We start from the raw sequence: 21963 nt of genomic DNA on the forward strand, positions 1-21963 counted from the left end.
GTATTTTGTTAAGGATTTTTGCATCTGTGTTCATCGGGAATATTTCTTTTCTTATAGTGTTTGTGTCCAGCTTTGGGATCAGTATAATGCTGGCCTTGTAAAATTAGTCTGGAAGTATTTTCTCCTCTTCAGTTTTTTAGAAGACATTGAGAAGGACTCGCATTAGTTATTCTTTAAATGTCTAGTAGGATTTAGCTGTGAAGCCATCATACCCTGGGCTTTCCTCTGATGGGACATTTTTGACTGCTGGTTCAATTTTCTTACTTGTTATTGGTCTGTTCAGATTTTCTATTTCTTTGTAATTCAGTCTTGGTAAGATGCATGCTTCTAGTATTTATCCATTTTTTTCTATATAATCCAAACAATTGTTCACAGTTGTTTCTTTGATCCTTTGTATTTCTGTGGTATTGGTTATAACGTCTCTACTTTAATTTCTGATTTAAGTCTTCTCTCTTTCTTAGCCTAGCTAAAGGTTGTCAGTTTTGTTTATCTTCTCATAAACCAACTCTTAGTTTTGTTTATCTTTTCCACCATTTTTTAAGTCTCTATTTCATTTAATTTTACTCATATGTTGGTTATTTTCTTCCTTCTACTAAGTTTGGGTTTAGTTTGTTCTTCCAGTTTCTTGCAGTGTAAAATTAGGTTGTTACTTGAGATTTCTTCTTTTTTAATGTGGCCATTGATTGCTATAAATTTCCCTCTTAGATTTGCTTTTGCTGCATTTTGTAAGTTCTGGCATGTTGAGTTTCCATTTTCATTTCTCTCAAGAGTTTTAAAATTTCCTTTGGATTTTTTTTTTTTTTTAATTAACATGTTGGTTATTCAGGATACACGGTATAAAACTTTCTATAATCTTTCTTCCAGGTTTTAGGTGAACATTATTCTTCAAAGGACTATCTGTTTTTGAAAGCCTGAGACATACGCAGTTTTCAAGGAAGGTAGATTTTTCACTGATAACTGGCTCTAGAGAATTCTCTTAAAAAAAGATATTCACATACTAGACTGGAAAAACTAACTAACTTTTTGTTATATATTTCATATATGATTAGGGTATAAGTCAGATTTCTTCCTGGGTATCGCTGCCCAGGCAGACAACACATTAAGTTACTTCCTATTACAGCCCTTATGCCTTTGCCTATGTCAGCTATCCCAATGGTCTCTAAACATTTTTGATCAAGCATCCTTACTATTAAAAAAATTTGTAACACATCCTGAAAAGTTATATGTATGTATTATATCCACTTTCTTATGTATTTACATAATACACTAACATATATATATGCACTAATATATAATATATGTAATACTAAAGTATTACATACATTTCAGCAGCATCCCCCTAACCTAGAGGTCAGTATGGATACTAAAGTATTACATGCATTATAGGAATGCACAAAAAGGTATTTCAAAAATTGGGATTAATAAAAGTTATGAGTATAATTTCTATAACTTTGACTAGCAAGGAATCACCCTAATTACCCCCTTGGGACCACAAGCTGGTCTAGAGACAGATGAACCTGCATGATTATACACCCTGAAATCTGAGTTTACTATGACATTTGGTTTTCTAAGACAGGTATCTTTTTGATCTTGAAGACTTCTGTGTAGGCACCAACAGCAATCAACATCTAAGAGCAAAATAACACGTACTCTATAGTCTTATCTATCTCCAAAATAATAATATGTATACTGACATTATATTTTAAGGTTCATCATAACATCTTGAGGTCTTTTGAATAAAGAAGCCTACTTACAAAACACTATAAATTTTAGAAGTAGCAAAAACTTCATTAATGTTTTCACAAAGAATATTTTTCCCCTCTATCATGCTGGCCATTTTGCTACTAATTAGGGCCAATGACAGGAAGTAGGCAGGAAAAGAAAGGAAAACTCAAACTTGTAAAAAAGCCTACTTTGAGATGACCCATTGAAATCAAGTTGGTTTGGTTATGTGAGGGTTGTATTAAGTACAAAATGACATGCTCCCAGTCATCCAGAAAACAGTATCAAATTGCTAATTTAGTAAATCAGTAGAAAATTATCCACAGTTTACAGTATATAGTAATGATTGTGAAGGTTGAAAACAATGAATAAAACTAATTTGAACCAACTGCTTGCCCATGTTATTACTGTCCCTACAAGAAGAGATAATTAAACCTAGATATACGTATGCATTAAAAAAAAACAGCACTTTAAAGAATAGATTGTCACCAAAAAATAGACTCCTCTTCTGCTAATAATAAAAATGTCTACTTTTTATTTTCCAATTTAACCAGGAGTCAAAAATTAAATTTGAAATTGAAATAACTGTAACAAATAATAAATTTATTACCTTTAAGAGTGCTAGTTTGCATTCAACACTCATTTCAAGATAGCCCTTCTTCTCCATCTCCCATGCCCAGGTACTGTTAAACTCTTGGCATATCTGTCAGATAAAGTTAACATCTTAATACATGAAAGCAATTTTTGTTTTATTTATATTGGTAGGCTTGTACAACTATGCTATCTGTTCTTGTTAATACATGTTTATAAAGGTAAGAGGTTACACCAAACAGTCCAATCCAACTGCACCCTAAAATGCATACTACTTAAAATGATAAAAAGTATTTACTATTGTTTGATAACCGAATTTAGGGTAAGAAGGGATCTCTGTAGCTCTCTTCTCTGCTATCAAGAACTTTATACATACTTTCTAGACACATTTCCCACATGAGAGTAATTATTTGATTCCATCTCTCCAAATGGCTGGAAGTTCCTTTAGGGCGATGACAAAAATTTATTCATTTTTATGCCTAGGACAGAATTAGTTCAAAAAACATGCCAAATTGTATACATACTTTTAACCACGCCTCTCTCGAACTCATTATTCTACTATATAGGAGTAAAGCTAAAATTCCATTCTTGGCATATGAAAACTTATGTAACTTGGCTTTAAGATAAATGTCTAGGCTTCTCTTTCTACACAAGCATTTCAGGCAAACCAGAGCCACTGTAACAGACCAAAGAAGATCTGAATAACCACTGCACTTCAAAGCCAGTGCAAGAAACTTTTTCTCATTTTAGCAGCATCCCCCTAACCTAGAGGTCGGAGGAAGCCAGTAAGGGAAATTAACACACAGTGAAATGCAAATGGGTTCTATGAAATGCAAACAGGTTCTATGACCTCTGTGAGTTAGTTTTTTCAGCAATAAAACCAGAACAGTAATAATATTATCTTAAAGGCCATTAAGTAGGCATAAAATGATACAAAATGCCAGCAATTTCACATATTTCTTGCAATTCAAGGAGCAAAGAGCATAATGAGGGCCAAAGGAGAAGAACCAACACAAGGCAAGAGATTAACCTGGAGTATAGGGAATGAGGTAGACAGGAGAAAAACAAGCTGGCTCTCTCAGGTGGGTTACCCTTTTCCTAGCCTGCACTAGTGTCATCTCTTTTCATTGATTTGTGTAATAAAATAATAGATTAGTAGTAATATAGAAAAAGAATACAAAACAACCAGTATGGCCAGGAACAATATAATAGAGGATCATTTTTTTTGAGATAGGTCTCACTCTGTCACCCAGGGTAGATTACAGTGGCACAATCACATATCACTGCAACCTTGACCTCTCTAGGCTCAGGTGATCCTCCTACCTCAGCCTTCCAAGGAGCTGGGGTTACAGCCATGTGCCACCACGCCTGGCTGATTTTTGTGTTTTTTGTAGAGACAGGGTTTCTCCATGTTGCCCAGATGGACAATGGACAGTCTTAAAAGACTCACAGGAAGCATAAGTTTCCCATTCCCTAGAATATATTACTTCCTCTGGCTGACAGTGTTATGTTTTTAGAGAGGAAAAAAACAGATATACAGAAAAAGGGGAAAATAGAAATATTACACGAGGAAGACCCTAAAGTGATTATACCAAAAGCTAAAATGTCAGAATCTGAATAGACACTTTACCACAATGAGAAAGATAATAATAAATGTTGGTGAGGACATGGAAAATCTGAATGCTCACAGGTTGTTAGTGAGAATGTAAAATGGTGCAGTTGCCTGGGAAAACAGCTTGGCAGTTTCTAAAATGTTAATATTTAGCTACCATATGACATAGCCATTATACTCCTATTTACACAAGAAAGAGGAAAACATACATCCACACAAAAACTTGTATACAAATGTTCCTAGCAGTATTATTCACAACTGCCAAAAGGTGGAAGCAACCCAAATGTCCACTAACAGGTGAATGGATAAACTGTGGTACATCACACAACGGAATTTTATGTAGCCATAAAAAGAAATGAGGTAGTGATATACTATAGCATGGATGAGGCTTGAAAACATCTTAAGTGAAAGAAACCAGACACAAAAGGACACATATTGCATGATTCCATGTATATGAAATGTCTAAAATAGTCAAATCCATATAGGTAAAAGTAGATTAGCAGTTCCCAGTGGATAGGGGAAGGAAGCAATGGGAAGTGACTGCTGATGGGTAGGCAATTTCTTTTCAGAGTAATAAAAGTGTTCTCAAATTAAGATAATTATGATTGTTGTACATTCCCTGTAAATACACTAATAAACACTAAATTGTTTGTTTTTAAAGGGTAAATTTTCTGGTATGTGAATATCTCAAATTTCAATCAACAATGCAGAGTCCGGCTATGACCTGAATGAAGCATTTATTGAGTGCTTGGTTGAGTACCAGGCCCCTAGAAGAAGATAACATTGGCTGACTATCCCAGAGGCTAATGCCGAGTATGGGAAGCTCATCCTTAGTATCTGAGAGGTGAAAAATGACATAGCTCCAAAGTTTGGCCAACAAACCAGATACAGAAGCACAGCCAATGGCTCATGGTGTCACAAATTCCAAAAACAACAACTACCTTAGCATCTATGTGTAAAAGGGGAGGATAAAAAAAGAGAAATGGATATAAAGATGATAAAAATCCTTTGCCCCCACACTGCTTAACTTAAATTTACTGACCTTTATTTATAGCATTTAGGGTACAATACATTTGTTTTGCAGATTTCAAAGATAAATTTACTATTCATTTTGTATTTCTGAGACAGAGTCTCACTGTCGCCCAGACTGGAGTGCAGTGGTGCGATCTTGGCTCACTGCAACCTCCGCCTCCCAGGTTCAAGCGATTCTCCTGCCTCAGCCTCCCGAGCAGCTGGGACTACAGGCGCCCGCCACCATGCCCGGCTAATTTTTGTATTTTTTATAGAGACGGGGTTTCACCATATTGGCCAGGATGGTCTCGAACTCCTGACCTTGTGATCCACCTGGCTTGGCTTCCCAAAGTGCTGGGATTACAGGCGTGAGCCACACGCCTGGCCCATTTTGTATTTCTTTAAGGGCAATTTAGACATACTCCTGTGCCATTTGATGTTAAAAAAAAAAAAATCCACTAATTAGCTATGCACAAAACAGCCATAACCTACTATTACCACAAAATGAACACTGCAAATAAAACTTGCAAATAAAAAGATTATTCAAAATGACATCTAAATAATTATTAGGCAAAACTATTTAATGTACACCCGGGACAAGCAAAGTTTTTCTCAGGGCCAAAACAAGAAATAATTTAGGCACTGTGGGCCATAGGGTCTCTCTTGAATCTATTCAAATCTACTATCATGGTGCAAAATCAGCCATAGAATATACATAAATGAATAGCATGGCTGTATTCCCGTAACACTTTGTTTATGGATAATGAAATTTGAATTTAATTTTTACATGTCACCAAATATTACTCTTCGAGTTTCTCTCCCAATCATCTAAATACGTAAAAACCATTCTTAGCTTTCTGAGACAGGTACCAGGCAGGATGTGGCTCATGAGCTATAATCTGCCTAGGGAGCCAGAAATTAGCTGTGTCTATCAGAGACTGTCTATAACGGTGAATTCTTGGGTCCTGGAAGCAACCAGATCCTAATTACATTGGTAATTCATATTAATTCCCCATGCTCCAACTTGATTCTGACCAAGAAGCCTTATAATTATAATTTGGTTTTACATGCAATTTCTCGAGGGAGAGAATGTTCTAATATCTAAAACATGAACAATTTGACATAACATTCATACCTATTATCACCATAAATCATTATTCTATAATACTTGTTCTGTTTGATTCTCTATAAATCTAGCTGACAGGTCAGGTCCTATTGCATTCTCCTGCATGGTGCTTGAGGGACAACCGTTCTCCTGATACAACACCAGAATCAATGTTTAGTGCCTTCAAGGGTGAAAGTCAAATATGTGGCCAGGGAGGCATCCTGGCCACCAGTCTACTGCCGTTCCAATACCCCCTGCATCTTTTCCTCCTAACCTCTACATACAGGTAAACAAAGTGGAGGATGAGGATGGAAAATGTTGGGCAGGAGCTTTTTTAAAGGTTCCATATCAGCTCAATATATATAGGAAAGGTGACTTCACATGCCTACAGAGCAAATATATAGACTTTATCTCAGTGGGATCATTAACTGATTTATCTTGGATTTATATAAACAATCAAAGTACCAATAATTCTTTCAGATAACTCATAAGAAATTTAAAAAGAGATTCTAAGAGCCTAAGGTCTCATCCCTGGGGGGAGCTAGTTCCTGTCTGGAAAAACCCAAGGCTCTCAAAGGAATTTACTTCTGATTCCAGCCAACATCTGACTTAAGACAGGTCCCAGACCTTCCCTTCCCATTTATTAAACAAACAAATTTAAAATTGTAAATCCTTCTTCTGTCCCCTTGAGATGCATATGTATCTCCTAAGACTCAGAATATCTTTCTGAAGGACCTGAAGGCCATTCCTCTGAAATGTAACCAACAGACAGGGCCTTAGTCTACCAGTCTCTGTGAGAGGGTAGATGCCTAATTTCCATTAATGCTAGTTAGAAGACAAAAATGACATAATCATAGAAAGTCAACAACGCTCTTAGCTGCTTTTTAAATTTTTCACTTCCATAACTTGACTAAAGCTCCCCCATTCCTCCCACTCCTTTCCCTATTCCTTCTTTCTCCCTTATAAACACCCAGTCACCTCTGCACAAATTCGAACACAACACAGCTCCTTCCTGTACTGCGACAGTTACTAAGTAAAATCTGTCTTTATCAAGCTTTAACTAGTGTCAGGCTTTATATTTGACAAGGGGAATCCTTGGAGATCATTTAGATCCAAATCCTTATTTTACAATTGAGAAACATAAAGTTGATAGAGATTCACTTAACCAGTGATTCCACAAATATTACTATGTGCAGACTAAATGGCAGTAACTAGTCTAGGAGCTCAGATACCATGGTGAAAAAGACAACCCATTGAAACTGATACAGGAGATAGAAAGAAATTATTTAGGCAGACAGTGAGGGCAAGAGAGTCCTCAGCAGAACTTCCCTTCTAACAAAAAGCAGCCCGAGAAGTTATTTATTTTTCTAACAAAGAACAGCCTGAAAAATCGAGCTGCAAACATAAATATGGAAGCTGAAAGCTTGCACGGGGGAATGCTGGCAGCTGTGCCAATAGAAAAGGGCTACCTGGGGGCCAGGCATGTCCACCATGGAAACTCCATCTTCCCTTTTTCATTAGCACATGCACAGTAACAAAGAAATGGGGAACATGGCACAGCTCAGGCTGAAAACTCACCTACATAATAAAAGACTAAGGTGGGGGATGCCAGAGATTCGCTCCTATGCGAATGGCACACATGTTCTTAACTGTTTTTTCATGCCCTTTGTAGATCAGACACCACCTCCCCACCATTTCATCTGTAAAACCTGCTGCATGTCACGGTGGATTGGCAACCCATTTTCCTGGGACCCCTCTCTGTGGCTGAGAGCTATTCTCTCTTTTGCCTATTAAACTTCCACTCTTAACCTCACTCTCTGTGTATCTGAGTCCTTGATGTCACTGGCTGTGAAACAATAAACCTTGGATGTCACCCCAGATGAGGTCACAAACTGTCAGAGGCATCTGAACCAGAGCAGCTTCATGTTGAATAGGACCTGAGTAAAATAAGACTGAGACCTACTGGGCTGCATTCCCAGGAGGTTAAACCATTCTAAGTCACAGGATGAGACAGGAGGTCGGCACACGATAAAGGTCATAAAGACTTTGCTGATAAAACAGTAAAGAAGCCGCCCCAAACCCCCCAAAATCACAAGATGGCCATGAGAATGACCTATTTGTCCTCACTGCTACACTCCCCCTGGACCAAAACAGTCTACAAAAGAGATGGCAACACCAGAAAGTTACCCTATATGGTCCAAAAATGGGAGGCATGAATAATCCATCCCTTGTTTAGCATATAATCAAGAAATAACCATAAAAACGGCAAGCAACAGCCCTCAGGGTTGCTCTGCCTATGGAGCAGCCATTCTTTTATTCCTTTACTTTCTTAATAAACTTGCTTTCATTTTACCTTATGGATTTGCCTCGAATTCTTTCTTGTGTGAACTCCAAGAACACTCTCTCTTGGGGTCTGGATTGGGACCTCTTTCTGGTAACAAAATCGCCTTTGCAAAAATTATACTAGTGAGAACATTATGGCAATGGGGGAGGTCTGATCAGCCAACTCCCATCTTGCCTTTAATCTGCCCTTGATTATTCCTGGGCTTAAATTTGGGGAGACATTTAGTTTACAATTTAAATGACAAAGGCCCTTCCCTAAAACTCAACTGCCTTTGTAAAGCTAATGAGACACCACTAGGCTAGGAGGACAGAGGAGCCTGAACTAACTAAGCTGTGCAAACTTGTCCAACGCGTGGCCCATACCAGGATGGTTTTAAATGCGGCCCAATACAAATTTGTAAACTTTTTTAAAACATGAGAATTTTTGTGTTTTTTTAAAGCATATCAGCCATCATTCATGTTAGTGTATTTTACGTGTGCCCCAAGGTAACTCCTCTTCTTCCAATGTGGCCCAGAGAAGCCAAAAGACTGGACTCCCCCGGTACAGGTAAAGGACTGCCAGCCATTATTCAGAAGGTAAAAAGACATGCAACTTCTCCAATTATTCCTGCAGATAACATCACTATTGTACAACCTAAGATTGGCCTTTCGAGAGGTCTTTCCAGGTTTGTTGCATGTCTAATGACCAGTGGCTCCACCTGGACCTGCCAACCTGTGGCCCCACCCAGCAACGACCAAGTATGCAGGAAGACTATTTCTCTTGCACCTCCAACCAATAAGCAGTAAGCACCCATTGCCTAGCCACCCCGCCCCTTCCCCTAAACTGTGTTTGAAAAACCCTAGCCCCCAAATGCTAGGGGAGACTAATTTGAATAATAATTATGACTCTGGTCTTCCCTTTAGCTGGTTCTATCTTGGTAAAACTCTTCCACTATTGCAATTCCCCTGCTCTGCGTGGACAAAGGGCATTCGGTGGTTCTACCATCATGATGGAGGTTATATCCTATGAGGCAGTCAAACAGGAAAACTAGTAAGAAAATATCAAGCGCTAAAAATGATATGCTGAAAATAAAAAACAGTAATGTGATACAGAAAGTTTGAGTACTACTTTGGGCGCTTACTGAAGACCTCATTAAAAAGTTGACATTTGAGACTGGAGTAGGTGACTCATGCCTGTAATCCCAGCACTTTGGGAGGCCGAGGTAGGAGCATCGCTTGAACCCAGGAGTTTGAGACCAGCCTGGGTAATGTAGGGAGACTCTGTGTCTACCAAAACTTTTAAAAATTAGGGCTTGGTGTGTGGTGATTCACTCCTGTAATCCCAGCACACTGAGAAACCAAGGCAGGAGGATCGCTTGAGCCCAGGAGTTTGAGACCAACCTGGGCAACATGGCAAAACCCTGTCTCTACAAAAAATGAAAAAGAATTAGCCAGGCATGGTGGTGCATGCTTGTAGTCCCAGTTAAGGTTGTGGGGTTGGGGTGACGGGGCGGGGCTGAGGCAGAAGCCAGGCAGATGGTGGTTGCAATGAGCTGAGATCACACCACAGCATTCCAGTCTAGGCAACAGTGAGACTCTGTGCCAAACAACAACAACAACAAGAACAAGAACAAAAACCCATAAAAACAAAAACTAAAAATAACAAAATCAGCAGGCATGGTGGCTCAGGTGTGTAGTCCCAGCCTGGTATGGCAGCACACACCTATAATCCTAGCTACTAGGGAGGCTGAGGCGGGAGGATTGCTTGAGCCCAGGAAGTCAAGGTTGCAGTGACCCGAGATCTTGCCACTGCACTCCAGCCTGGGTGAGACAGTGAGACCCTGTCTCAAAAAAGAAAAAAGACCAGTGTAAATTAACTAGACTAAGGAGGCAAGTGGCAAAAGGCAGGGCAAAATAGATAACCAAAGGCCAAATTATGTAGGTCAGGGTAAGGAATTAAGATTCTATTTCAAATATGATGGGATACCACTAAAGGATTTTAAATAAGGGGAAAATAGTATGATCTGAATTACGCTTCATTTGAAATCATGGCTGCTGTGTAGAAAATGGATTGCAGAGGGGCAAGAAGGGGAAACTAAGAAACCAACCTGAAGGCCAATGGTGGCATGCATTATGAGGGTAGTGGGGATCAGAGAGAAGTAAGCTGTGATTTGGAGGTAGAATTATCAGGACAGCTGATGGAACAGATGTGGAGGGTAAGTGGAAAGAAAAATCAAGGGTAACCCCTGGGTTTATCAAGGTTCCCTGGCTTGAACAAACAGGAAAAATGCTTTTAACTAAGGTATTAAAACTGGGAGAAGGAAGTTAACAAGAGATTTGTTTGTACATAAAGATGATGGTATGTATCAGACATCTAAAAAGTGTGTTGCTGAAAGTCATTCAGAGATCTTCTGACTAGGTCACACTGTCTTTACTCAAACCTTTCAAATCTGAATCAAGATTTTTTTTTTTTTTGAGACGGAGTCTTGCTCTATTGCCCAGGCTGGAGTGCCGTGGTGTGATCTCAGCTCACTGCAACCTCTGCCCCCCAGGTTCAAGCAATTATTCTGCCTCAGCCTCCCAAGTAACTGGGACTACAGGTACGTGCCACCACACCCGGCTAATTTTTGTATTTTTAGTAGAGACGGGGTTTCACCATATTGGCCAGGCTGGTCTTGGACTCCTGACCTCGTGATCTGTCTGCCTTGGCCTCCCAAAGTGCTAGGATTACAGGTGTGAAGAAGAATTTAATAGCTGAGCTCTGGGAAGTGAAGAGCTGCATCTTACTCACATTCATATCCCTTGACTAAGTTTGAGACAGAGCAAGTACAAAACAAACCTGATGAGCATTCGAAAGACACACAAAGGTACTGTTTTTATCTTAATTTTAAAAAATTATCTTAACTAGCAATAATTTCTTTAGGTAACACAACACATCCTAAAGAAACTTTTCAGGCCAGGCGTGGTGGCTCACGCCTGTAATCCCAGCACTTTGGGAGTGCGAAGTGGGCAGATCACCTGAGGTTGGGGGTTTGAGAGCAGCCTGACCAACACAGAGAAATCCTGTCTCTGCTAAAAATACAAAATTAGCCGGGGGTGGTGGCACATGCCTGTAATCCCCAGCTACTAGGGAGGCTGAGGCAGGAGAGTCGCTTCAATCCAGGAGGCAGAGGTTGCAGTAAGCTGAGATCCCACCACTGCACTCCAGCTTGGACAACAAGAGCAAAACTCTGTCTCAAAACAAAACAAAACAAAACAAAAAGAAACTTTTCAAATTTTACTAGAATAATAACATTTTTTGCATATTTACTATGTGCCAAATACTATTCTAAATACTTTAAAATATTAACTCAGTAAATTCTCATAACAACCTTTTCAATAATTCCACAAACATTTACTATGTGCAGACTATATGGCCGGAACTAGTCAAACGCTTGGATACCTTGGTGAAGAAGACAACTTGTCATCATGGAGGCACTAAAATGGGTAAACTAGTAAGAAAATATCAAGCAGTGAAAATGCTACACTGAAAAGAAAATAGTAACATGATAAAATTCTCTAACAACCCTTAGATTGAAAGTAATGTTAACCTCAGGAGGAAAGTAGGGCAAAGTGGATATGTACTTTACTCAAAGAATGAGAGAAACAGGAATTGCAATAATCATTCTGGAGGACTGAAGCATTTACGGAACAGTGCTATGAGACATACCCCGTTTTAAATACTGGAAGGGCAAAGATGGATTAAAAGTCTCTGCTCCAAGAATTTCAGAATCCAGAGAGGAAGAGACAATTCGTAAACAAACAATTATCAGGGGAGAAGTAGTCAGTGAGTTATCTACAAAGTGAGTAACTGACATAGGTATAAAGTACTATGAAAACAGAGAGGAAACACTAACTCAAGCCAAGAGATGAAGGGAGACCAAGGAAACTTTTCTTCAGGTGGTAACATCTGTGCTAGGACCAGAAGGATGATTGAGGTTTAAATGAATAAGGAGGTACAGCTCATTTCAGAAAGAAAAAAAATGTTTTTTTTTTTTTTAAGGGGAGATGTGAATGATTATGGCATGTTCTGTCAAGGTGGAGTTGAACACAGTTCTTTATGCTAGAGCTCTAGCATAAAGGCTAGCATAGAGCCCTGGCATAAACGTTTTTGGGATTGGCAATGGACAGAGACAAGACCATGAAGGAAGACAGTGAGCAGGTCTATGAAAGTGGGTCATGCCTAGTAAATATGGAGACCCAACGAGGCTATGGAGGTACTAATAGGAAATAGTCCTGGGGCCAAGCGCGGTGGCTCACACCTGTAATCCCAGCACTTTGGGAGGCCAAGGCGGGTGGATCACGAGGTTAGGATATCGAGACCATCCTGGCCAACATGGTGAAACCCCATCTCTACTAAAAATACAAAAATTGGCTGGGCAAGGTGGCGCATGCCTGTAATCCCAGCTACTTGGGAGGCTGAGGCAGGAGAATCACTTGAACCCGGGAAGTGGAGGTTGCAGTGAGCCAAGACTGTGCCACTGTACCCCAACCTGGTGACAGAGCGAAACTCTGTCTCAGAAAAAAAAAAAATAGTCCTGTTGGCACTGCAGGACAAATAGGAACACAGATTCTGATGTCAAGAGAACAACTAAAGCCTGTTGTAATAATTCAAAGGAATGGTAATGAAGCTTGAGCTATACTGTGGCAGAGGATATTCAAGAGAAGTCAGATTTAGGCTGAGCGTGGTGACTCATGCTTGTAATCCCAGCACTCTGGGAGGCTGGGAGATCACTTGAGCTCAGGAGTTCAAGATCAGCCTGGGCAACATAGTGAGACACTGTCTCTAAAATAAAAAAAATTTAAAAATTAGCCAGGTGTGGTAGCGTGAGTCTGTAGTTCCAGCTACTGGGGAAGCTGAAGTAAGTGGAAGGATCACTGAGCCCAGGGGATCAAGGCTGCAGTGAGCTGTGATTGCGCCACTGCACTCGAGACTGGGCAACAGAGGGAGATCCAGTCTTTAAAAAAAAAAAAAAAAAAAAGGAAGATAGATTCAGATTGTGCATATATCTTAAAAGCAGTAACAAGTTTATATGGTTTTACCACTCACAAAAGAACTTTCACAGATTCCATTTTTAAGTGGATGTCCAGCAAAACCACAAGATTTCTGAAAAAAGTCCAATTCATCTTTCTTTTACATTATACATAAAATTTCTTTTCAATGCAATATCCATCCATCTGTTGAGGAACACAGGTTGTTTCTACCTTCTGGCTACAGTGAATAATGCTGCAATAAACATTGGCATACAAAGATCTGTTTGAGTCCCTGCTTTGGAGTAATTATATATGTAGGAGTGGAATTGCTAGGTCATATGGCAATTCTGATGAGCTTTATGAGGAACTGCCAAACTCCTTTCCATAGCAGCTGTACCATATTACATTCTCACAAGGAATTTAGGAGAGTTCTAATTTCTCCACAAAATCACCACACTTACTTAAAAAAAAAAAAAAATAGCCATCCTGTTAGGTGTAAAGTGGTATCTTACAGTTTTGAATCATATATCCCTAAGGACAAATGATGAACTTCTTCTCATGTGTTTTTTGATCTTTGTGTATCTTCTTTGAAGAAATGTCTATTCAAAATTTTGCCAATTGGGTTGTCTTTATGTTGTTGAGTTTTAGGAGCTCCTTATATGTATCTCAAACATTAAATGCTTATCAGTTATATGATTTGCAATATGTGCAATTTGCAATATAATTTCTTCCATTCTGTAGGCTGTCTTTTCACTTTCTTCATAATGTTCTTTGATGTACAAATGTTTTAAAATTTGACAAAGTCTAACTAATCTATTTTTTATGTTGTTGCTCAGTCTTCCGGTTTTCTATATAAGAATCCATTGCCAGATCCAAGGTCATGAAGATTTCCCTTTATTTTTTTCTAAGAGTTTCATAGATTTAGCCCTTATATTTAGGTTGTTGATCCATTTTCAGTTAATTTTTCTATAAGATATGAAATAGTGTATCCATTGTATTTTGCAAGTTGTCATAGTTCAACAAAAAAGTATTTTATACTATAGGCAACAGTCAAAAGATATTTTAAAAATACCACCAACCAGGTGCAGTGGCTCACATCTGTAATCCCAACACTTTGGGAGGCCAAGGCAGGAGGATCACTTGAGCCCAGGAGTTTGAGACCACACTGGGCAAACGTGGCGAGATGCTATCTCTACAAAAAATAAAAAATATTAGCTTGGCATTGTGGCACTTGCCTGTGGTCCTAGCTACTCAAGTGCCTGGGGCAGGAGAATCACTTGAGCCCAGCAATTAGAGATTATAGTGAGCTATGATTATACCACTGCACTCCACCGTGGGTGACAAGAGTGAAACCCTATCTCTAAAATAAATACATAAACAAAATACAAATAAAAATACCACAATAAAAACTCAATAAATCTTATATACTGCATTCTTCCATCATATTCAGCTCAGTCGAAAATCAAGAAAAGTATGTCATTAATATAGTAATACTTTACAATGAATTCCTAAAACTTTTTATAGTCATGAAATTTTAAGAAAAGACTTTTTTTCACTTCCACATTTATCTGCTTAGTGAAAGCAACGATAAACAACTTTAAAATGCTATTTTTATGTAACTTCTTTCAAAACACACTGACATTATACTTACAGGCATTCTTTACTAAGCAAGTTCTGTGACTATGAAGGAACAGTACCTTTTCTATTTTTTTGAGATGGAGTCTCACTTTGTCACCCAGGCTGGAGTGCAGTGGTGCGATCTCAGCTCACTGCAACCTCTGCCTCCCGGGTTCAAGTGATTCTCCTGCCTCACCCTCCTGAGTAGCTGGGATTACAGGCACCCGCCACCACGCCCAGCTAATTTCTGTATTTTTAGTAGAGACAGGGTTTCACCATGTTGGCCAGGCTGGTCTTGAACTCCCGATCTCTGGTGATCTGCCTGGCTTGGCCTCCCAAAGTGCTGGGATTACAGGCATGAGCCACCACACTCAGCTGGAACAGTATATAATTGATATTTTATAACTAAAACAAATCTTGCACACTTGAAAAAAAATTCAAGAGCACTCTTGCCACAGGAGGTTTCCCAGATATTAAAGTATTTAGTGAATGCGTCTCTGTGGGAAAAATATTTAGGCATTTTAGTATTACAAAACATTACAAAACATTCATTGGACCATCTGAAGTCACATAGCAGTTCAGTAGAAAACTAGAGAAAATGCAACCTAACATTTCTACATCCACAAGTATAAATAATTTGACCCAAGTTCACACCAATTTCCAAAGGAATGCCAGCCACAGAAGAGAAGAAAACTTCTCTAAAATTACTCTCCTGTTGCTTTGGTAATTTATTATTAATATTTAAAGAATATTTGCTGGGTTCCAACTATTTGAAAGACACTATGCAGAGACTATACCTTCATGAAAGAACTTATACACCTAGTAATTAGCATTGTTCAGGTAAATGTTTTCCCCAATACAAATCCAATGTCCTTTCTGCACTACCACCTGCAATTCAGTTATGAGAATAAATCCTGGTTGCTCATACATTAGCACAGAGTAAATGGTATTCTCTAAGGAACATTTTACAAAGTTAAATGCTTCATATAACTTTTACAAAGTTATATGAAGATGCTAAGGCAGGGCGCAGTGGCTCACGCCTGACCATCCTAGCCAACATGGTGAAACCCCGTCTCTCTACTAAAAATACAAAAATTAGCTGGGCGTGGTGGCGTGTGCCTGTAATCCCAACTACTCAGGAGGCTGAGGCAGCAGAATTGCTTAAATCCGGGAGGCAGAGGTTGCAGTGAGCCAAGATTGAGCCACTGCACTCACTCCAGCCTGGTGAAAAAGCAAGACTCCGTCTCAAAAAGAAAAAAAAGAAAAAGAAAATCCTTTGCAATATATAAAGCATTAAGCATTCATGCTCTGCTATCAGACAAACCCGTGTTCAATCCTTGCTTTACCATCTGGTGTCTATGTGACCTTGGGAGTAATTTACCATTCTATGGTCCAGATTGTGGTGAGAATTAAATGGTGATGCATGTAAAAAAAAAACCAAAGCAAGCATAGCACTGAGTTTATAATAAGCTGTCAAATATTATCTATTATCATTATTATTAAAAAGTTACAAAGAAACTGGAAACCTCATAAATTGCTATCAGTACAATATAAATTGCTATGGTACAGCCGCTATGGAAAACAGTTTGGCAGTTCCTTAAAAAGTTAAACACAGAATTACCATATGACCCAACAATTCTACTCCTAGTTATATACAGGAGAGAAATGAAAATACATGTTCACAGAAAAACTTGTACACAAATGTCTATGGCAGCATTATTCCTAATAGACAACAAAGTAGGAAACAAGCAAATGTCCCTCAACTGATGACGGATACATAAAAGATGCTATTATCCATATAATGGATTAGTATTTGGCAATAAAAAGGAATAATATGATACATGATACAATGTACATAAACCTGGAAATCATTATACTAAGTGAAAGAAAACACGAAAGACCACATATTTTATGATTCCATTTATAAGAAATGTCCACAGTAGGCAAATCCATACAGATGGATACAGGGGAAAAGGTGGGGATGTGATTGATACTGATTGATAATAGATACAAGGCTTCTTACTGATTGATAATAGATACAAAACTTCTTTCTTAGAGAAGTTTTGGAATTAGTGGCTATGTTTGCACAACATAGTAAATACACTAAAAACCAATGAACTGTACACTTTAAAATGGTGAATTTTATGTTACGTGAATTACATCTCAAAAAATAAAAACACAAAATACTAACAATGCAAATAAAAATTAAGAGTATTAATCTTAATTTACTTTTGAGAAATACAACAGTAAAGGAACATCCAGTTCTTGTCAAAATATAACCAAATTAACAAATGACAAAAAGTGGCCTTTATGATTTGCTAATAGATGACAATGGGTCTTTCTGAAATTGCTGTTTAGATCAAGGGCATCTATTGCCAAATGTATTCATTTTCAAGGGATTTCTAAACCTAATACTAGGTACTTTACTTTCAAGGTACAAATGAATATGGTCATTTCCTGTTGAGGGGTAGAAAAACACCCCAGAAAATACACATTAGGTTATTTTCTTTCTTTCTTTTTTCTTTTCTTTTTTTTTTTGAAACGGAGTCTCACTCTGTCACCAGAGTGGAGTGCAGGGCTGTGATCTTGGCTCACTGCAACCTCCGTCTCCTCGGTTCAAGCGATTCTCCTGCCTCAGCCTCCTGAGTAGCTGGGATTACAGGTGTGCACCACCATGCCCAGCTAATTTTTTGTATTTTTAGTAGAGACGGGGTTTCATCATGTTGGCCAGGATGGTCTCAATCTCCTAACCTTGTGATACACCTGCCTTGGCCTCCCAAAGTGCTGGGATTACAGGCGTGAGCCACCATGCCTGGCCACATTAGGTTATTTTCTACTTAATGACATCATCTTTCAAGTATTGAGCCCCCCAAAATACTTTCTGTGTATTCTAAGACACATATTTGCTTTCATTTTTTAACATTTCTTTGAAACACTTACTATATTTGATGTTATAGTATTTTTTTTAAAAACAACTCCTATTTACTTAGAAATTATTCTGAGGCTAAAAGAAATCAAGTGCGATTTCTTTTAAGGGATAACTTATGAAAAATCGGTTATCCCACTAGTTTTAAAGGTCTTCACATGGTTGTCTTCAGGAAAGAGGCAGGGCAGAAGGAAGCAGAGGTGCGGGTACTAAACTTGAGAAGGCATGTGAAGGCAAATTGTTATTTAGCATACTGGTATTCATTATCCATGGTCAAGGTGTCTGAAATTGCTCATCAATCAATCATTAACAATCACAGAAAACAGGGGAATTTCATGGAAGCATAAGGGAAGCGTAAGGGTTCACTGGCAGAGAAATTTCTTTATGACTTGCCAAGTAAAAGGAATGTGAAGAATAAGGCCAAGGCCCATCCAACTAAGCAAGAGTTAACAGGTCCTAGCAGAACTGCTAGTTTAAATTTCCATTCAATGATTTTTTTTTTTTTTTTTTTTGAGACAGGGCCTCACTCTGTTGCCCAGGTTGGAGTGCAGTGGCACAATCTTGGCTCACTGCAGCCTCGACCTCCTGGGCTAGCTGAAGCAATCCTTACACCTCAGCCTCTTGCACAGCTGGGACTACAGACTTGCACCACCACATCCAGCTATTTTTTGTATTATTTTCTTTCTTTCTTTTTTTTTTTTTTGTAGAGACGGGGTTTTGCCATGTTGCCCAGGCTGGTCTTGAATTCCTGAGCTTAAGCAATCTACCTGCCTCAGCCTCCCAAAGTGCTAGGATTATACATGTGAGTCACTGTGCCTGGCTGGGTTTCTTTATTTTTAGAAGGGTAATTGCACTGTAAAAGTAAAAAGTCATCTGCCTAGATTTTTGAGTTCCTGTCTACTACGGATGAATGTATGTTAGCAAACGCAAGATACAGCACAATAACAAATGAATGCCCTTGGTTAAGCTCAGTTCCTAGACACCACTCTCTCTCTATCAATTATCAAAAGTTGTTGATTTTACCTTCCAAATAGCTCTTACATCCACCCCCTCCTTTCCATCCCTAGTGCCAAAACCCTAATTCAGGTCTCCTTATTGCTCAGTTGGATTATCACAGTAACCTCCTGAACACATGATTGTTAGGCCTCCACTCACTGTCATTTTCTCTAGGTACTTTGTATTACAGTAGGGCTAAGCTACTGGTTATTTCTTAATAAAATTTCTGCTCATTCTATAGGTCTTAGTTCAGCTGTCTTCGGGAATTACTAACAGGAGTTGACAAATACATGCCAATGCTGACTGATTTGTATAATAATGTAGTCTGCTAAGTCTAGGCTTAGCAGGAAAGGCTTAGGTTGGTAATGTCTGCTATGAGCAAAGCAACAAGGCCTAGCAGATGCCAGATACTTGCTCTGGATTTAAACAGATTTTTATATTAATTATATTCCATTTACTTCAAAAGGAAAAGAAACAGCTTTCAGTAACACATATGTACAATGATGCCACAAGGAGAAAGATGAGACAGCCATAAGAGCCATGTAATGGAAGGTAAAAATTCCATCAGAAAACTAGCTAATGATTATAACTAAGAAATAAATATAACAAAGTTAAGCTTACTGGCAGTCAAGGGAAAGAAAACTAAAATTGTCTCAGTGATTAATTGACCCATCTAATACTGATGCATAAAAGATTAAAAGAGGCCGGGCGCGTTGGCTCACGTCTGTAATCCCAGCACTTTGGGAGGCCGAGGCAGGTGGATCACCTGAGGTCGGGAGTTCAAGACCAGCCTGACCAACATGGAGAAACCCCGTCTCTACTAAAAATACAAAATTAGCCAGGCATGGTGGCGCATGCCTGTAATCCCCGCTACTCGGGAGGCTGAGGCAGGGGAATCACCTGAACCCGGGAGGCGGAGGTTGCGGTGAGCCGAGATCGCACCATTGCACTCCAGCCTGGGCAAAAAGAGCGAAACTCCATCTCAAAAAAAAAAAAAAAAAAAAATGATTAAAAGAAGCCGCCGGGATGGTGGCTTACACCTGTAATCCCAGCACTTTGGGAGGCCAAGGTGGGCGGATCACGAGGTCAGGGGCTCGAGACCAGCCTGGCCAATATGGTGCAACCCTGACTCTACTAATAATACCAAAAAAAACTAGACAGGCGTGGTGGCACACGCCTGTAGTCCCAGCTACTCAGGAGGGTGAGGCAGGAGAATTGCTTGAACCCGGGAGGCGGAGGTTGCAGTGAGCCGAGACAGTGCCACTGCACTCTAGCCTGGGTGACAGAGTGAGACGATGTCTTAAAAAAAAAAAAAAAAAAGATTAAAAGAAGCCTTCAAGAAACTTACAATATACAAGAAAGACAAATGTGAGGAACATTTCATCAGTGATATTTTAAAGCACTGGATTCACCAAGTCCTGGATTTGAATGCTGGCTCTGTCATTTTTAGCAATGTGAGACCAGTCAAGTTACTGTATTTAGTTTCTCAAAATCAATTTCCTTGTGAGTAAAATGAGGATAATCAGTATTTTAAAGTTGAGATAATGCAAAGAAAGCCCTAAACATCACCTGGTACATAATGAACATTCAATATAAAACCATATGACAGTTTGTAAAACAGGGTTAAACAAATCCATGAAGGAACATCTTCCTGATAGAAGGACTCAAGGAGACAGTACTACTTGAGCTGAGACCTAAAGGACAAATAAGTTCGCTAGGAAAACAAACTGATGGGAAGGTATTCCAGGCAGAAGATACCATATATGCAAAAATGCTGAGGAACAAAAAAGATGGCACGTTTCTGCATCAGTGGTCCTCAACCTTTTTGGCACCAGGGACCAGTTTTGCGGAAGATAATTTTTCCACAGACTGGGGGTGGTGTGTGGGAGGGAGATGGTTTTGGGATGATTCAAATACATTACATTTGAATCAACTAGATGGTCCCCATCTGGAAGTGATGGGAAATAGTGACAGATCATCAGGCAGTAGATTCTCATAAGGAATGCACAACCTAGATCCTTCGCATGCACAGTTCACAATAGGGTTCGCACTCCTACGAGAATCTATGCTGCAGCTGATCTCACAGGAAGCAGAGCTCAGATGGTAAGGAGAGAAATGGGGAGGACCACTATTGGTCTGTGGCCCAGAGGTTGGGGACCCCTGTTCTATATAATAGAGGCTAGGGGAATCACTAAATAAGTCTATGCATACTATGTGAACTAAATGACAACATCCCTGAGCCTTATCAGTTTCTTATTTGATGTGATCAGGGTGATTGTAAGAATTAAACGAGAAAAGACATGAAAAGTCCTGAGCACAGTGTTAGGCACAAAAGAGATATATTATTACTAAGCAGTAGGAAAAGAAGAGAATCATATACTTGTAGTCACGTGGATTTTGGAGCCATAGTCTTACTTTTAGTAAACTAATTAAAAATTATGTGTATTATAAAACATATCAATTTATGCTACAGTAGTATTTCAGTAATAGAGCAGGAAATTTACGAATACTAGTTACCTTGATCAAATATTTTTCCCATCTGTCTGCAGTAACAGATTTGCCAATCTTCCTCATCAGCTTCAAATGGAGCTCCACCAATTCTTTTGGTACTTAAAAGAAAAAAAAATATTGTTAGCCAACAAAATAAAACATTTGTAAACATTTAAGATTATAAAAAAAATAACCTTCCCCAACCCTGGATACTTTCTCAAAACAGACAGTGTTGATACTAGCTAACTTTTAGACCTATGAATCAAAAAAGCCTAAACTACAGCAAGAAATGACCAAAAACCATTTTCTTAAAGATAAGCAGGAATATTCACATTTTCTTTCAAAACACCATCAAATAAGAGTAAAACCTAATATAAACTATGAACTTTGGTGATAATTATATGTCAATGTAGATTCATCAGTTATAAGAAATGTACCACTATTGTGGGAGTCAACAGTAGAGAAACTGTACGTGTGTGGGGACAGGGATATATGGGAACTCTCCACACTTGCTGCTTAATTTTTCTGTGAACCTAAAATCGCTCTTAAAAAAATAGT

At 38.9% G+C, this 21963-nt stretch overlaps 1 protein-coding gene and 1 long non-coding RNA gene across 2 annotated transcripts in view; both read right to left on the bottom strand.

Annotated features, from left to right (window-relative positions):
• The window catches only part of RSF1 (remodeling and spacing factor 1), a 157999-nt gene that overhangs the window by 85805 nt on the left and 50231 nt on the right, over positions 1-21963 (bottom strand). The window contains exons 2-3 of the mRNA XM_015115269.3: positions 21433-21524; positions 2333-2425 (exon numbers count right to left, since the gene is read on the bottom strand). Coding sequence (XP_014970755.3) covers positions 2333-2425; positions 21433-21524 — 185 coding nt within the window. The remainder of the gene's footprint in view (positions 1-2332; positions 2426-21432; positions 21525-21963) is intronic.
• LOC144334408 (uncharacterized) lies at positions 18605-20244 on the bottom strand. The gene is made up of 2 exons (XR_013404208.1): positions 20051-20244; positions 18605-19735 (listed from the first exon to the last, which is right to left on the bottom strand). It is a non-coding gene; the product is annotated as an uncharacterized LOC144334408 (long non-coding RNA).

This window comes from Macaca mulatta, chromosome 14 (genome assembly GCF_049350105.2).
Source record: "Macaca mulatta isolate MMU2019108-1 chromosome 14, T2T-MMU8v2.0, whole genome shotgun sequence".
Classification (NCBI taxonomy): Eukaryota; Metazoa; Chordata; class Mammalia; order Primates; family Cercopithecidae; genus Macaca; species Macaca mulatta.